At 43.3% G+C, this 15,811-nt stretch overlaps 1 protein-coding gene across 2 annotated transcripts in view; it reads right to left on the minus strand.

The window, feature by feature from the left end:
- The window catches only part of LOC146862117 (protein NipSnap homolog 3B-like), a 258,782-nt gene that overhangs the window by 165,860 nt on the left and 77,111 nt on the right, over positions 1-15,811 (minus strand). For both annotated transcript variants that reach the window (XM_085641307.1, XM_085641308.1), the window contains exon 2: positions 5,353-5,560. In XM_085641307.1, coding sequence (XP_085497433.1) covers positions 5,353-5,560 — 208 coding nt within the window. The remainder of the gene's footprint in view (positions 1-5,352; positions 5,561-15,811) is intronic.

Genomic DNA, 15,811 nt, shown 5'->3' on the forward strand with positions numbered 1-15,811 from the left:
CTGTACTTATAGTTCAAAAGTCTTTATTCTGGGGGGCACTTAACTCACTGTTTTGAAGTGCACAACACTCCCATTCACAACCAAAGGCCAGGCCCCAGATACACTACAGGGGTGTAGAGACAGCATTGTAGAAGGCGGGCACAGCCCTATTAAGAAGCAGGTGCAACTCCTCCCACCACTCTAAAGGCAGAGTAGGGCTATTCAGGTGCAAGGGAAACTCCTCACGCCACTCTAAAAGCAGCCAAGGTCTATTCGCCTAGTGCTGATTCACCTAGGAAAGGCAGGACACACCTCAACCCCCCTTGCGACTGTCTAGAGTGAATGCACATCCCCTCTTTCCTATCAGTCAAAACCAGACGGTGAATACACATCCAGGCAGGGCACCAAGACTCATAAGCACACAGAAATGCCCACTTCTAAAAGTGTAGCAACAAAAAGGGGTTAGGCCCAAGAGACTGACACCAGGTAGGGCCTTATAACGTATTGCAAAAAAACAACCAGGTTTCCCCCTCTATTTGCAACACTTTTAAAAGTGGGCATTTCTAAAATAGTAATGACAAATACGCTTACACCAATAAGCAGGATTTATTACTACTATTCCAAACATCCCAGAAATGGTCACGCAACCCCTTTCATATCAGAAATTACCACTGGAACACATATCAGGGAATTCCCAATGCAAACCTATGAAAGGGCAGCCTCTCAGCAGTGAGAAACCAAATAGGCTGTTTGTCACTACCAGGAAATGCCACACAGTGTGGGAACATCTCCTTCCTTTTACCTACACCACACCCTGCCCATAGTGCTAGCTAGGGCCTACCTTAGGGGTGACTTATAAGAGTAAAAGGGGAGTTTCAGACGTGAAGACCACTTTACGTGCCACGTCACTGTGGCAATACTGCCCGCGCAGGCCCTGCAGGGGCCGAAGCCTGAGACAGGTTTGAAAGGCTACTTTGGTGGGTGGCGCAAGCAGCGCTGCAAGTCCACTAGTAGCATTAAATTTACAGGCCCTGGGTATATGGGATACCACTGTATAAGGGACTTACAGGTAAATTAAAAATGTTAAACAGGTGTAGACCAATATTACCAAGTTTCCCTTAAAGAGCACATGCACTTTAGCACTTATCAGCAGTGGTTAGGTGCCCAGAGTCATAAAACCAACAAAAACAGCTGAGACAAATTATAGGAGGAAGGCCAAAACTTCTGGGATAACCCTGCAAAAAGGGCCAAGTCCAACATTGCCATTTTCATTTAATTAATTTTTAAGAGGAACTGAGGTAATGTGAGAATTAATTACAGAAATGTCATAAAGAAACTTTCTACCATATTGTTTAACTGAGTACAATAGCAAATATTATTTTAGATGAAAACTACCTCACTGAAGAGTAATGAGTGATTTCCACAGACATTATTTGTGATAATAAAAATGATCATAATAGTGAAAGCAAGTCACTATTTTTTTTCCCTTCTGGGACACACATTGTGAATATTAGATGTAAAGATATTTAAAATACGGTTCAGTGTGTGGCACATATTTACATTTTGTTTTAGCCTATTCACCTACTCTATATTTTAGTATTTTAGGACATGTTAACATTAATAAAGTGGCACATAGCCTCTCCCCTCTTGAGCTTCCTCAACAAGAATCATTGGTGACAGCGCCTTTCTCTGCAAGTTTAATGTTTCAATATTGCATTCCTTAAACGAAAGACAACTACACTCAGCATATTGCACGGTCCTCATTCCACTTACATGCATAGTGCACAGCTACTCTGCTCTACCTGATCAGACTTGGTCACCTTTGTGTGAGGAAAGCCTGATTGGTGTCTGTACATGCGCAGAACCAGTTTTGTGTGTTAAGGTAGATTTCAGTTCCATTGCATATATGCTGTGCCTCCCCTATGTGTAATTGAGATTTGCGCTTGATGCTGTCTGGTCTGTGTGAGGCCTCCTTGAACTCTTTGCGCATCTTCCTTGTGTCCGGTACACTTGCAGTGCTGCAGGCCATGTTGACCTGCTGTGCACATGAAGGGTCATTGCAAACTTCACCCATCCTTTGATTGGGTGCTCTGTATCTGATAGAAGCTTGCAGTGGTGATGCCTCTTCTTTCTGCATAGGCTGTGCAAGAGATGTTTTCACTGTGGCTGTTCTGTTTATAAGAGAAGCTTGCACTTCTGCTGCCTTAGTGCGCCTCCTTCATAGAGAGAAGTAGCCATCATTTCAGATATGCTAAAATGAAACTTCTACTGAAAGCTAACTGAAACATAGTAGCCTCCAATTCTGTTTTTGCCAGTTATTTTTGAGTGCAATGGAAATAGATCAGTTGCATTGAGAAATATTTCTGCTGACGTTTTACATTCACAATATATTTCCATAATCCCTGGGAACACCCCATGTGGCACAGGGGGGCAAGGGGGCAGCCCAATGCCAGACCAAAAGGCAGACAAGAGAAGCCACACAAATGGGGCTACAAACCAGGAAACAGGGGTAGCAAACCAGGCGCAGCAGGGGGAATGGACAAGAACCGAGGCAACCACACAAGAGGTTGCTCGGGCCTCTGGGGGGATAGTTCAAGTGCTACCAAGACAGGAGAGGGGCAAGACACTAACGGAAAGCCAGCTATCGAGTACTTGCACCCCTCCCTGGGTGACCCTCCCACTACCACAATGGCACCCCAATATGGCGAGATCCCAGGGTGCAAGCAGACGAATTGGAGCTCTACACGGACTCGGCCGGGGGGTTTGGGGCAATCCTATGGACCCCATGGTCAGTGGGGGCCTGGCTAACGGCCTGTCAGAGCACTGGCCTCACCAAAAACATCGTTATTCCCAATAGTGGTGGCTTTCCACAATTGGGCCCAGCGGCTGGCTAATAGGCAGATAACGCTATGGTCTGACAACCACACAGTAGTGCAGTCAATTAACACAGGGTCAGCAAAATGCCCAGCAGTGGCAACCCTGCTGCGGAAACTGGTTGGCTACCAGCTGAGGTGCAACATCGCACTTAGGGCAAGACACATCCCTGGGATAGACAACTCAGTTGCGGATGCCATTTCATGTTTTCAGTGGGCAAAATTTCGAATGCTTGCCCCAGACGCAGACAAAGGGATGACTCCAGTGCCAGAGGAAGCGCGATCATGGGTGGACCTGGGTTGAAGACATTGCTCAATAATGAACTGGCCCCAAAGACAGACACCCATTACCGTAACTGTTGGGAGACATTCATGGCCAGGACAGGCTTAGAAGGGGGCCGGTGAGCTACACAGGAGGAAGTCCTAGAGTTCATTGAGTGGGCTTTCACGTCAAGCAAGACAAAAACCTGGGCCCAGGCACACTTAAACGCGGTGGCATATTACACAAAGTTGGCAGCCAAGGAGGACCCATCTAGGGCTTTCCAGCGCAGGATGGGAATGAGAGGTTGGGGCAGGTTACAGCTAGCAGAAAAAGATGCAAGGCACCCCATCCACTTTACTATGCTGCAAGGGATGTTGGGGGCCCTGGCAGGAGTATGTGCCTCGAGGCTTGCGACAATGCTCTTTGGAGCAGCATTTACACTGGCATTCTTTGGGGCTTACAGGGTCAGCAAGCTCGTAGCCCCATCAGTTAGAGACCCAGGATCAGCATGCATCCACAGAAGGGACGTAGAAATAGGCAAAGGGTGCATGGACATACTGCTGCAACGGTCCAAAACTGACCAGGCAGGCAGGGGGAATATGGACCAGAATACACAGCATTAAGGATGCAGCCTGCTGCCAGGTGTGCTTGCTGCAAGAATACCTGGGACCTGGGGAAGGAAGCAATGGGCCACTCTTCAAGCACAGGGATGGGTCATTCCTCAGCCGTTTTCAGTTCATAGCATTGATGAGGAAGACCTCGGAAGCAATGGAACTCCCTGCGAAAGAGTTTAGGTCCCACTCTTTCAGAATAGGGGCTGCCACTACTGCTGCAGGATTAGGTTTGGATAGTGAGCGAATCAAGGGGATAGGGCGCTGGGCATCCAGCAAATTTAAGCGTTTCGTACGCCCCACGATGTACTGAGTCCGATTTCTACCCCACCTAGGTCCGAACAATTCACGGAAGAAGGTGTGGATCATGGGGCACTCCTACGTGACGCAGGCCCAACAATGGGTGATGGCCAGACGTGAATTCGGCAGGATATGGCTGCGGGACACCGAAGTAAACTGGTGGGGGTGCTGATTAATGAAATGGGACCAGCTGCTACCCGCGGTAGCATTGGGTAGGCGGGCCCTCCTAGAAAGTATGCAGAAAAGCCTCACGGCCTTGGCACGCCTAATACACCCAGCAAAAGTAATCTTTTCAGAAATAATAGTGCAGAAGGCCTGGCAGAGGCGGTGGACCTAGGGGCGGTGGAGAAATCCAGATGGAAACTCAATTTCACCATGGCAAAGGTTTGTAGGGCCAATGGATGGGGTTTCGTTAGCCATGGTTTTATTAACTTGAAGTCTCTAGGCTATCACTTGGAGGATGGGGTACACCTTACTGGGGTAGGAATGGACATGTTCCTACTGAACATTGTAGGGGTGCTGGAACACATGGGGTTCAACTGAGAGCGAAAGGCGGAGGTCGGAGTAGGGGGAGCTCCCTCCGATCAGGAAACCGTACGTAGCATGGCAGAACAAACACAAGGAAGGTAGTAAAATGAGAGAACTTACTAAAAGGTAGATGGAAGGCTCTCACAGGGTCCTTGGGATGCCTCACGGCAGGGGCACTGAGGGAGCCAAGGGGCGGCGTGCCGCCATAGAAAGAGTAGATGTGATGCTCCCGCAGGACCCTTAGGATGGCTCACGGCAGGGGTACTGAGGGAGAAAAATGCAAGGACTCAGCATCAGGAAAGGTAGAGTAGATGCTCAAGTAAGGTCCTTGGGATGCCAAATGGCAGGGACGCCTGGGAGCAGGGAGGGCCCATGAAAGGGTACAGTGCGAGAGGGACGGCACTTGCAGCCTGGGCAGGTCCTGACAGACACCCTCCAAGTCGGTAGGAAGCTGAAGCCTAGACCTGTTAATCGGAGGCCCAGACAGGGGGTCCCTCCCCTCCCAGGAAATTGAGGAAGCTGGGTAAATACTGCAAGCAAAATGAGAACAAAGACCAGTAAATGTAAATATGTAGCATGGACAGTAAATGTTGATATGACCATGAACGTTGCAAAATGTATTAGCATGTGATGTTGAATAAAGTGCAACCTTTTTAAGGCACCAAAGCACGTTGTCAGTGGTGATTTAAGGTAATAGGAATGCAGTTTGGTTGGGAGTGGTCAGAAAAGGGGGCAGGGTGACTCGCCACCTGGAGGGGATTTGTCTGGTGCTTGCCAACAGGAGTCGGAGGAAGCCTACCGTATTTCCACAGGTGAAAGACCTTGTTGAGACCACCAATCTCCACTGTCCAAAAGCCGATCATTTCAGAATGAACTGTTCGAAGGTGAACCCCGGCTATGCATGTCTTTATGTATTCATCCAGTTTTCCTGGCTTCACGTCATAAGTACGCAATTCGTAGATTTTGCTATTTTCTTGCTGCTTTCCTGATGAAACGGATGCACATATCTGAAAAACATACAAATTTAAAGGACTTAACAAGAGGCAAAAACAGGAGACAAAAACAGAACAACTCAGGTAACAGCACAATCCAGCATCAATTGCACACTGCATATCCGGCCCTAATCACACACACTTCTTACTTACTGCTTCACAGAACGTGAACACATTTGTGATTCCCTACTTGGAGATCGCTTCATATGAACAGGATGGCAGGTTTCTCTTTCTTCCTGCAACACTTTTACAGAATGGAGCATCTGTGCTACTTAAAAGTTAAGTGTGCCATAGTTTCATTGGTAGAATGTTGTACCTCTGAATGGGACGTGTGGAGAACAAAGAGGTGGTGTGCCAAAGGGCACAGTCAGCCAAACTCTAAAATTGGAAAATTAAAATAAATAACTTTTGCCAAAGTCCGGAAGTCGAACGTATTACGTAAAACGCCTCTTCAATGAGTGGATACTTCCAACCATGCATGCACTCATCCACAAATCACTTAGCACCCTTGCACTTTGTTACACATCCTCTCACCCACGCATATATTCATCCACCTTATCAGTCGTTCATGCATTTACACACTCGTCCATCCACAAGACCACAGACACACATAAACCCAACAATTAAATGTCACTGTCAGCTCTGAACCAGACCTACTACTGTCTTTTCCAATGCCTGTTAGCTTTACTTTCTTTAATATGTATATTTAAAAAATATTAAAATTCATATTCAAGCTTGTTTACCTTGTCTGGCAGATATTTGAGGGCTGCCTAATTTGCAGGCTATATAATGAGTTTGCTTTGTCACTTTGAAAGTTTTTACTATAAAACTAAGGGACATCCTCAAGAGATGATGCCTGTGCATGCAACTATAAACAAGGTGTAGGAAACTGAGTTGTTGGTTGAAGGGGTTGTGAGCCCTTCTCAATCAACAACCATAGCCCATGCCAGGGTGAACTACAAAAAGTCACTAAATTGACCTGTGCTTAACCCTGTGGTAGTTTGGCAAAAAAGCAGTCATGCTTGATTTATTGGCAATGTATAAGGTATTTATGCAGCACACAAATAGTAATAAAGTAAAATCACAACATAGGAAAAAAACCAAAATAATTTAGAACAATAGGCAACATTTTGGTAAATAATTTGACGCCAGAACGACACAATTCCAATTAGTAAAACCAGAGTTATACATTTTTAAAGTTTTCATTGAAAAATAGCACCTAAAAGATTAAAGCACCAACAGCGGGGATTTAGTTGCAGAAGACTGGGGCAAAGTCGAAAGATATGGCCAATAACGATGGAGCTTATTGAGCCTGGTCTCCGCATACCTTTGGACTTGACAGAAATTTTGAAGAAAAGAGTTGGAGAAGGTAAAGTTCAGCAGGGCAAGGCAGCCGGCAATGTCCAAGGACATAATCGGGGAGCTACTGGATGAAGTCACGGTGAATATTTCTATGTTTGCACTTTGTCAGTTATGTTGGAAGTCAAACATCTCCAGTGGGACGAAGGCTGTAGCTGACAAGGGCTCCAGGAGTCCTGATACCCCTTCCGAAAGGAGTCACTGAATAATATTTGCTTCTGTGAAGATGAATGTTGCAGTAGCTACTGCAAAGTCAGGCCCACCAGTGATGCACCTTGGGTGGTAATCGCAACAGCTAGGTCCCGGTCTCCTCTCTTTTCTCAGATCATCTTTTAGTTGATAATTGTTCAAGACCCATGTTTTGGGTTTTGGCTGTTTAAACACTATTAGCACCAGTTACAAGAGTCCAGGGCTGGGTGGGCACAACTTAGAAAATAGGACTCTGTTTAGATAGGGTCCAGGTGCAGGGTTCAAGTTGTTTGAGCTTTTCATTCTCCTATGGTGTAGAACAGGAAGCCAGTCATCTATCCCTTAGAGTCCCTCTGGTACTCCTGAGTTCAAGCAGCAAGGCAGGCCTCAAGCATCAGGGCAGTTCTCTGAGGGTACATGGGAGGCTTCAAGCAGCAGGGCAGTCCTCTGGTAGCAGCAGAGCAGGACTTTGAGGTAAAAATCAGTCTTCTGAAATACATGGCAGGCCTTCAGAGTGTCCTCTGCAGGTGCATGATTGAAGTAAAGAGTTGGTCTGAGGATTTGATAGTTGCCAGCCTTTGAAGTGGAAGTAACTTCTAGACTTCCCCAAAAAATCCACTTCTGAAATATCTGTCCTTCCCCAGCCCAGGCTCAAAGAGGTCTAGAGCGACAAAAGACTAGTGTCAAGTTCCTTGTGAGTGTGCTGGAGGCAGACCAAGAACCTAGGGGTACTCTTTGATAGCAGTCTTTCCTTTGATGGGCATATCAATGCTATTACTTCTTTGTCTTTTTTCAAGCTTAAGACACTAAGGAAAATTATTCTGTTCATCCCATGCGATCTACGGAAAATGTAGTCTCCAATCCGATTATTTCCAGAATTGATTATTCGTCTTTCATACCGAACAGGGGGCATATCATCAAGACGATTATCGCTGCTTTAGCGGCCGTTGTTCGCCGTAAATCGGCGATAATCCTAATGCAGTATTAGCAAGGGCACGCTAACCGGCTTTAGCGTGTGTTACCTTCTGTCATCGCACATTTCACTAATGCCTTGCATCTCATCGCTAATGAGATGCAAGGTAGGCGTTCCTGACATTCACTACATGTCAGAACATCAATATCGCGGCTTCGCGCTATCAACAAGGATGCCCCATTCCTGCATTGCGACTATGAAATTCGCGCAAAGTCTCAATTAACGCTGGTTTCTAATGCCAGGTTAATTTCTGACTTACCCATATTGCCCAATGGGGGGTGGATTGTCATGCTGAATCCCCTATGGCTTATCAACAAGGACTAACCTATCGCTGACATGTTATCGCTGGATTACCAGCGATGTTGCAGCATTTTGCCGCTATCGCTGGATATTTTATTGCTTTGGAGATAGCCGTTGATGATAACGTGCTATCTCAGCGATAATATCCAGCGATAGCCGGCGATAACTTGAATCGCTAAGCAATATTTTTCGCGGGGCCTTTAGATATGCCCCCAAATCTCCTAAATCTCTCCCCCTTATTGTTATGTGTTAAGACTTGGTCTAACCCTGAGGCCTCCTTAGTGCGGGCATGCATCTCGGAGTGCCTGGGCCTAGCAAGAATGAGGGAGATCGTTTGGTGTCATATATAAATAAGCCTTTTGAAAAGTTGGGTATGAATGAATTGTATGTAAATCCCTCCACTATCACTGAAAATACAAAAGAGTTAGTAAAACGTAATTTCCTAAGTTATTGCACCGACACGAGGTTGAAGAAAGCACAAAGCATGCCAGCCATGGCGAGATATGTCCCATTGGTAACAACAAATGAGATAGAACCTTGTTTATTTTGGATAACAAATCCTGTTTACAGGCAATATCTTTCCCTTTTTAGATTCTGTACGATCCATTTGTTGGTAGCCTTTCCCACCACAATAGTTGGTCACGTGATCTATCTCTGTGCGTGTGTGATCAATCATCCAAACAGATCACATGTCACCTGGCCCTGTTTTGCCCTTTATATGAGGCTCCAAGGAAACGTTTTTTAATACCTATTTCATGGAAGGTTAGACTTCCTTTGAAAGGATTACACTATTGACAACGCATGGAAAGTAAAGATGTTTGCTGGGCAGCTCTAAATTCTTTGAAGAAATGCATAGCACTTAGCAAGAGATATGAATAGGTTTTATGTAGTCATCTGTTTATGTATTCATAACAGTTTTAAGTTAGTATTCTCAAATGAGGTAACCAGGGTTACTTTAAAATAGTTTGTTTACACGTTCTACTTGCAAGCCGGAGGAAGAAAATGTAGTACAAATATTTGTTCCATTTTTAAATAGGAGGGGGAGCTTTCGACTATCTGTAGTAAGGTTGTAAATAATGAAAGCATTAGTATTGTCTGTATATAAGTGACGTCCGGCATGTCATGTGGGTGGGGGGCGGGCGCGGGGGTCGCGAGAGTGAGATGCGGGGGGGTCACGTGGAGGTGTTAAAAAAACAATATTGAAATTAAACTTACCTTTAGGCCGGGTGTCGCTTCTTCTCTGCTTCTGCTCTCCCTCCTCTCTGACAGGAACAGGAAGCAGGCTGCAAGGCTCCCTCCCCAAATCATTGTGATTGGTCTGAGCACCGTGACATGGCGCTCAGCCAGGGGCTGGAGGAGTGGGCATGTTCTCCATGCAGGCTGTAATGCAACCTGCATGGAGAAGGGGAAAGTGCGCATGACTGGTTTGGGCGGCCCGGGAGGGCCAAGCAAACAGTCATTTTGCACTTAGGCGTGGGCAAACCACTCCTCACCTGCCCTGCTCTGAGAGCCCGCCTGCCCACAAAACAGCATGAAGAATAAAATGATAATAACGCAAATTTATTATCATTTTATGTTTCGTGCTTTGCACTGCTCAAAAGCAGTGGGCCAACGCTCCTCCACTATAGCGGAGAAGCCTCCACTGCTGTATATGTATTTTATTGATTTATAATATTTATTGTTTGTTGTCTTAAAGGTGCAATGAAATTTTGATTCTATGGATTCATGTTTTCCGAATAATGATTTGCGAGACTGAGACTGTTTATTTCAATGCCTCGTTTACCAACATCCAGAAAAGATGACAAAAAAACAGCAAATTCTTTAGAATGCTGTGGCACGACTACTCCTGGGCATTCCCAAGTTCCAATTTGTTTCCAGGGCCTCTGGCCGCTCCACTGGCTTCCCATTAAAAGAAGTATAGACTTCGAGGCCCTCTACATCACCTTCGAGGTGATGCACAGGGTGGGGCCCAAGTACCTTAAACATTGCTTCCAATGGTACACCCCCAGTAGATCACTTGGATCATTGTCGGCTAAAAATTCAGCAGTACCCAAATCGAAACGATCTAACTGGGGGGAGGGCCCGGGGGGGGAGGAGTTTCATCACAAGCTTTGGAATTTGATGCCCTCAAATCTTAAGAAAAAAACTGAACTGTTTTCTTTCCAGAAAGCTCTTAAAACATGGCTTTTTAACAGTTAGACCTCTGTTCCTCTCTCATAGTTGTCTGCTTAGGCTGAGGTCTCTTTACCAGAGCTATCACACCTAGACACCCCAGGGTAGTAGAGCTCTATGAATGTTATTTTAATTTCAATTTCAAAAGCAAGAGGGGCAGGGAACAGCTCTACTCCTCCCATCCTGGCAGGATGGCCCATCCTCCTAACACCTAGTCACCCTTTTGTCTCACTGTCTGGGAGGGATACAAAAAAAGCAAACTGCCAGTCTAAACAAAGTCATGTGACCCAGGACACAGGTTGCAGGCACCAAATGTTTATGACAAGAAAATTTCATCTTTCTAAAAGTAAGACACAAACCGCAGGGGTTGGGCCCTTAGTCTGTAAGCCTGGGGTACTAATAAATGTAAATATCAATACAATTGCCAATGCTGACTCTTATTCACAAATGATACCTTGATCCATAATCACACAAACCAAATGAATGTGTTCATCATTTATTTTGACACTTTTTCTTCACAAATCTTCACAAATTCCACAATTTTAATTCTTTTAGACACATATTCAAATTTATGATCATATATTCATACACAGAACATACATGACACAACTAATATGTGACTAACACACCTATATGTACGGATGTATCCCAACATTGCACATGAAATAGCATAAAAAATCAACACTATTCTATTAACAATCATATAGCTAAGACAAATGTGCCCACGTTTTGACTTTACCAAAGCCGTACAGGAACCTCATTAATACATCATGTATTTAGTGCTCCTCAGATTGGGCTTTACAATCAAACAGTGCCAAAATATAGGCTCAGACAGATGGTGGTTCTAATACACTCCTTTGATTAATTACAACCCTGAGCCACAATATCCCTTATTTCAGGTGCACTTGTTTGTTGAAATACTGTAGGCGTGTTTCAAACCCTTTCAATTTTTTGGGGTTCTCCACAGGACTCTGAACAAATGAGCACTGTGAACAAAATAAATAAACAATTTTCAAAATTCTGTACATCCACCATCTAATAAACTCACACACTTATACTACACCAAACATCTATTACCTCATCCGAATTCATATCTTGCACATTCCAACTTCAAGAGCACAAGTCTGTGGTCAACTGTTTTCAGTTTCTAAAAACACAAACTCAGTACAAAAGAACACCTGTCTACTTTTCTCTTACTAACAAGACCGGTCACATCCAACAGTTAATACAGATCCTCTACTTACTCAAATATCCGGGAAGTCTGCTTGCTTACTTTGCAACCTATGGAATGATGGTGTAACTCATCATAATTGGCCTCCCATTTCTGATCTAAAACCAACGTGGAAAATCAATCGCTTTCAAAACCTGACTGTGGCGCAGCACGCCAAAGCCATTGCCATACCGCATACGAGCTCCCAACATTGTGTCATTAAACCTTCCCACAACAGCTAGAGCCCCTAAGCTTAATCTATACCGTCCATAACAGGACACTTACTTCGTGACGCGTTTTCTTTATTCAAACCTTTAGCTACCAGACATCCGCAAATCCAGCTGTTATTGCCGCCAGAACTCGCTTATTTGAACACATCCCTTTCGCGTTCCAATTCGGGGCACCAATGTGGACATTGTCTTATTTGGCACACTGTGTGCATGTATTTAATTTGAAGCATTCTGGGAATATTACTCTCAGACAGCAGTTTTTACCAAAATACATTAAGCTATGAAACCTTCAACTGCCCATACAGCTGTACTTAAAACTGGCACTCGCTATTCTTTATTAGAAGTACATGCCTCTTCAAAAGTCCGATTGGTGGCACCACTATGGGCGCTGCCTTGTTGGACACACTAAGTGAAGGTTTTACATAATGAAGCATTTTGGGAATAGTATTCCAAGATAGTACTATCAGACCAAAGTACAAACAGTTGTAGTCTGCTCGTGAAAAATTTGATTTACAAATTTTGAAGCTCTGTCATTTCATTCAACCCATCACTTACTGTATTAAAATGTCAAATTAAATGGGCTTCCAACTTGACCAGCTGTCTTTTGAGGTCTCCTCATGGATTTTGAGGAATTACTCCGAGAACAGTCCACCGGAGGTCATTTTCAGCGTGTTGTTTCTCTTGAGGAACACTACAGACTTCATAAACAAGATAGAAAATTTGCAGAACCCAAATATTGGTTACCCTAGATGTTGACTCTCTTTACACTCAGATACCGCAAGAGGATGGACTTGAGGCCATAGAAACATTTTTGGATGCAAGACTGAGACCACATCAGGTTCCAAATAGTTTCATCATTGAGCTAGCCCAGTTTGCATTGAAAAATAACTACTTCAAGTTGGGGGGGACTTTTCTGCACAAGTAAAAGAGACTGCCATGGGTTGTCCCATTGCTCCAGAGCTGGCCGTCTTGTACATGGCGATGTTTGAGGAACATTTTAACTACCAAAACAATCTTTTCCAGCATCATATTTCAAAATGTGCAACGTTCATTGATGATATTTTTTGTGTATGGAAAGGACATGATGATTCACTCAACCAGTTTTTTTGCTGGTTGAACCATATATCGTCTGATGTCAAGTTTTGTTTGAGCAGCAACCCCTCCGAGATAACATTTCGTGATCTTGAGGTTTTTGAAATTATTGGGCATTTGAAGAGTATATTGTTTTCTAAGCCAACCGATTTCAATGAGGCATTACATTATTCAAATAATCATCCTCAGAGCCTCCATGATAATCTGCTGTATGGCCAATTTCTTAGGATAAGGTGCAGTTGTTTTGATTTTCTTCATCACGCTAACATTTTGGTTAAAAATCTAAAGGAAACTGGATGTGCCAAAAAGTTGTTGAAACAATCAATGAAGAGAGGGTGGTGGACTCCACGAGAATCACTCCTGGCAAAAAAGGACAAAATAAAATCTGAACGCATGTCCTGTGCAACAACTTACTGTCAAAAAAATTATCATCTCAAAAGGATCATCACAAAAAACTGGCATTTAATTGCAAAATTGGATAAAACATTTGAGAGGCCATTGTTTGCCCTAAAAAAACAAACAAAGTATTTGAAATCATGTGGTCTGTGCCTATACAACCACCCTTGGTGAAAAGTGATTTGCAACAGCTTTGGAATCTATCTCCAGTTGAAGGACACCACACATGTGGAACGTGTATTTGTTGCAATCAGATTATAGTGGGACCAGAGTTCACACACATAAATGTAATTTGGAAACATAAAACTTTTCGAATTGCAAAATCAAAAACGTGGTCTAAGGGATAATGTGCCCCTGTGGGAAATTATATTTTGGAAAGACTACTCAAGAAGTTCGTCACAGGATTATCCAACATAAATCTAGAATACCACGTAAAATGTCTGCAGCCCCATTAGTAAATCACTGGATAGAGAAACAACATGCTGAAAATGACCTGTGGTGAACAATTCTGGGAGTAATTCTTCAAAATCCATGAGGAGAAGACCTCGAAAGACAACTGGTCAAGTTGGTAGCGCATTTAATTCCACGCTTTAATACAGTAGTGATGGGTTGAATGAAATGATGGCGTTTCGAAATTTGTAAATCTCCTTTTTCACGAGTATAGTGCAACTGTTTGTACTTTGATCTGAAAGTACTATCTTTGACTACCATTCCCAGAATGCTTCAATATGTAAATGGCCAATAATAAGGCACTCCTAGTGGTGCCACCAATCGGACTTTTGAAGAGGCATGCATTTCTAATAAAGAATAGTGAGTTATAAGTACAACTTTATCGGCAGTTGAAGTTTTCATAACTTCATGTATTTTGGTAAAAAACTGCTGTCTGGGACGAACATTCTCAGAATGCTTCAAAATAAATACCTGCACGCAGTGCTGAAGTGCGCCAAATAAGGCAATGCCCCCATTGGTGCCATGAATTGAAACGCAAAAGTGGAGTGTTCAAATAAGATCAGTGAGTGCCGGTGGAAAGAACAGCTGAATACGCGGATGCTCGGTAGCCGAAGGTTTGAAGAAAGAAGATGCTTCACGAAGTAAGTGTCCGATCATGGGCAGTATAGATTAGGCTTAGGAGCTTTAGCTATTCCAGGAAGTTTTAATGAGACAATGTTGGGAGCTTGTATGCGGTACGGAAATGTCTTTGGCGTGCGGCGCCGCTGACAGGTTTTGAAAGCGATTGATTATCCACGTTGGTTTTAGATCAGAAATGGGAGGCCAGTTATGATGAGTTACACCACCATGCCATGGGTTGCAAAGTAAACAAGCAGACTACCTGCTGATTTGAGTAAGCAGAGGATCTGTATTAATGGTTGGATATGACCAGTCTTGTTAGTGAGAGAAAAGTAGATAGGTGTTTGTGTGTATTGAGTTTTCATTTCTGATTTTAGAAATGGAAAACAGATGACCACAGACTAGTGCTCTTCAAGTTGGAATGTGCAAGGGATTCATTCAGATGAGGTAACAGATGTTTGGCATAGTATAAGTATGTGATTGAGTTTAATGGATGATGGATGTGCAGAATATTGAAAATTGTTTATTTGATCTTTTGTGACAGTGCTCCTTTTGTTTTGAGTCCTGAGGAAAACCCACAAAAATTGAAAGGGTTTGAAACATGTCAACAGTATTTCAACAAACAAGTGCATTTAAAATAAGGGATATTGGGGCTCTGGGTTGTAATTGATCAAAGGAGTGTATCAGAACCATCTATCTGTGTCTACATTTTAGCAGCATTTGTTTGTAAAGACCAGTCTGAGGAGCACTAAATACATGATGTAATAATGAGGTTACTGTAAGGCTTGGTAAAGTCAGAACACGGGCACATTTGTCTTAGCTATATGTTTGTTGATAGAATTGTGTTAATTTATCATGATATTTCATGTGTAACAGGATACATCTGTACATATTGGTGTTAGTCACATGTTAGTTGTGTCATGTTTAGTGCTGTGTATGATTATATGATCATGAATTTGAGTATGTGTTGAAAATAATTAAAATTGTGGAATTTGTAAAGAAGATTTGTGAAGAAAAAGTGTCAAAATAAATGATGATCAAATTATTTTGGTTGTGTGATCACGGATCAAGGAATCATTTGTGAATAAAAGCCAGTGTTGGCAATTGTATTCTTATTTAAACTTTCTAAAAGTGCCATTTTCAGAATTGTGACTTGAAATCTCATTTTATCATTTAAGAGGATTTTGAATTACAATTCTTTTGAGACCAAACATGACATTTCTACCTGTTCTCAAAACAAATCTATCACTTATCATATATATATATCATAAGGTAAC

The sequence above is a fragment of the Triturus cristatus genome, chromosome 2_2 (assembly GCF_964204655.1).
Source record: "Triturus cristatus chromosome 2_2, aTriCri1.1, whole genome shotgun sequence".
Lineage (NCBI taxonomy): Eukaryota > Metazoa > Chordata > Amphibia > Caudata > Salamandridae > Triturus > Triturus cristatus.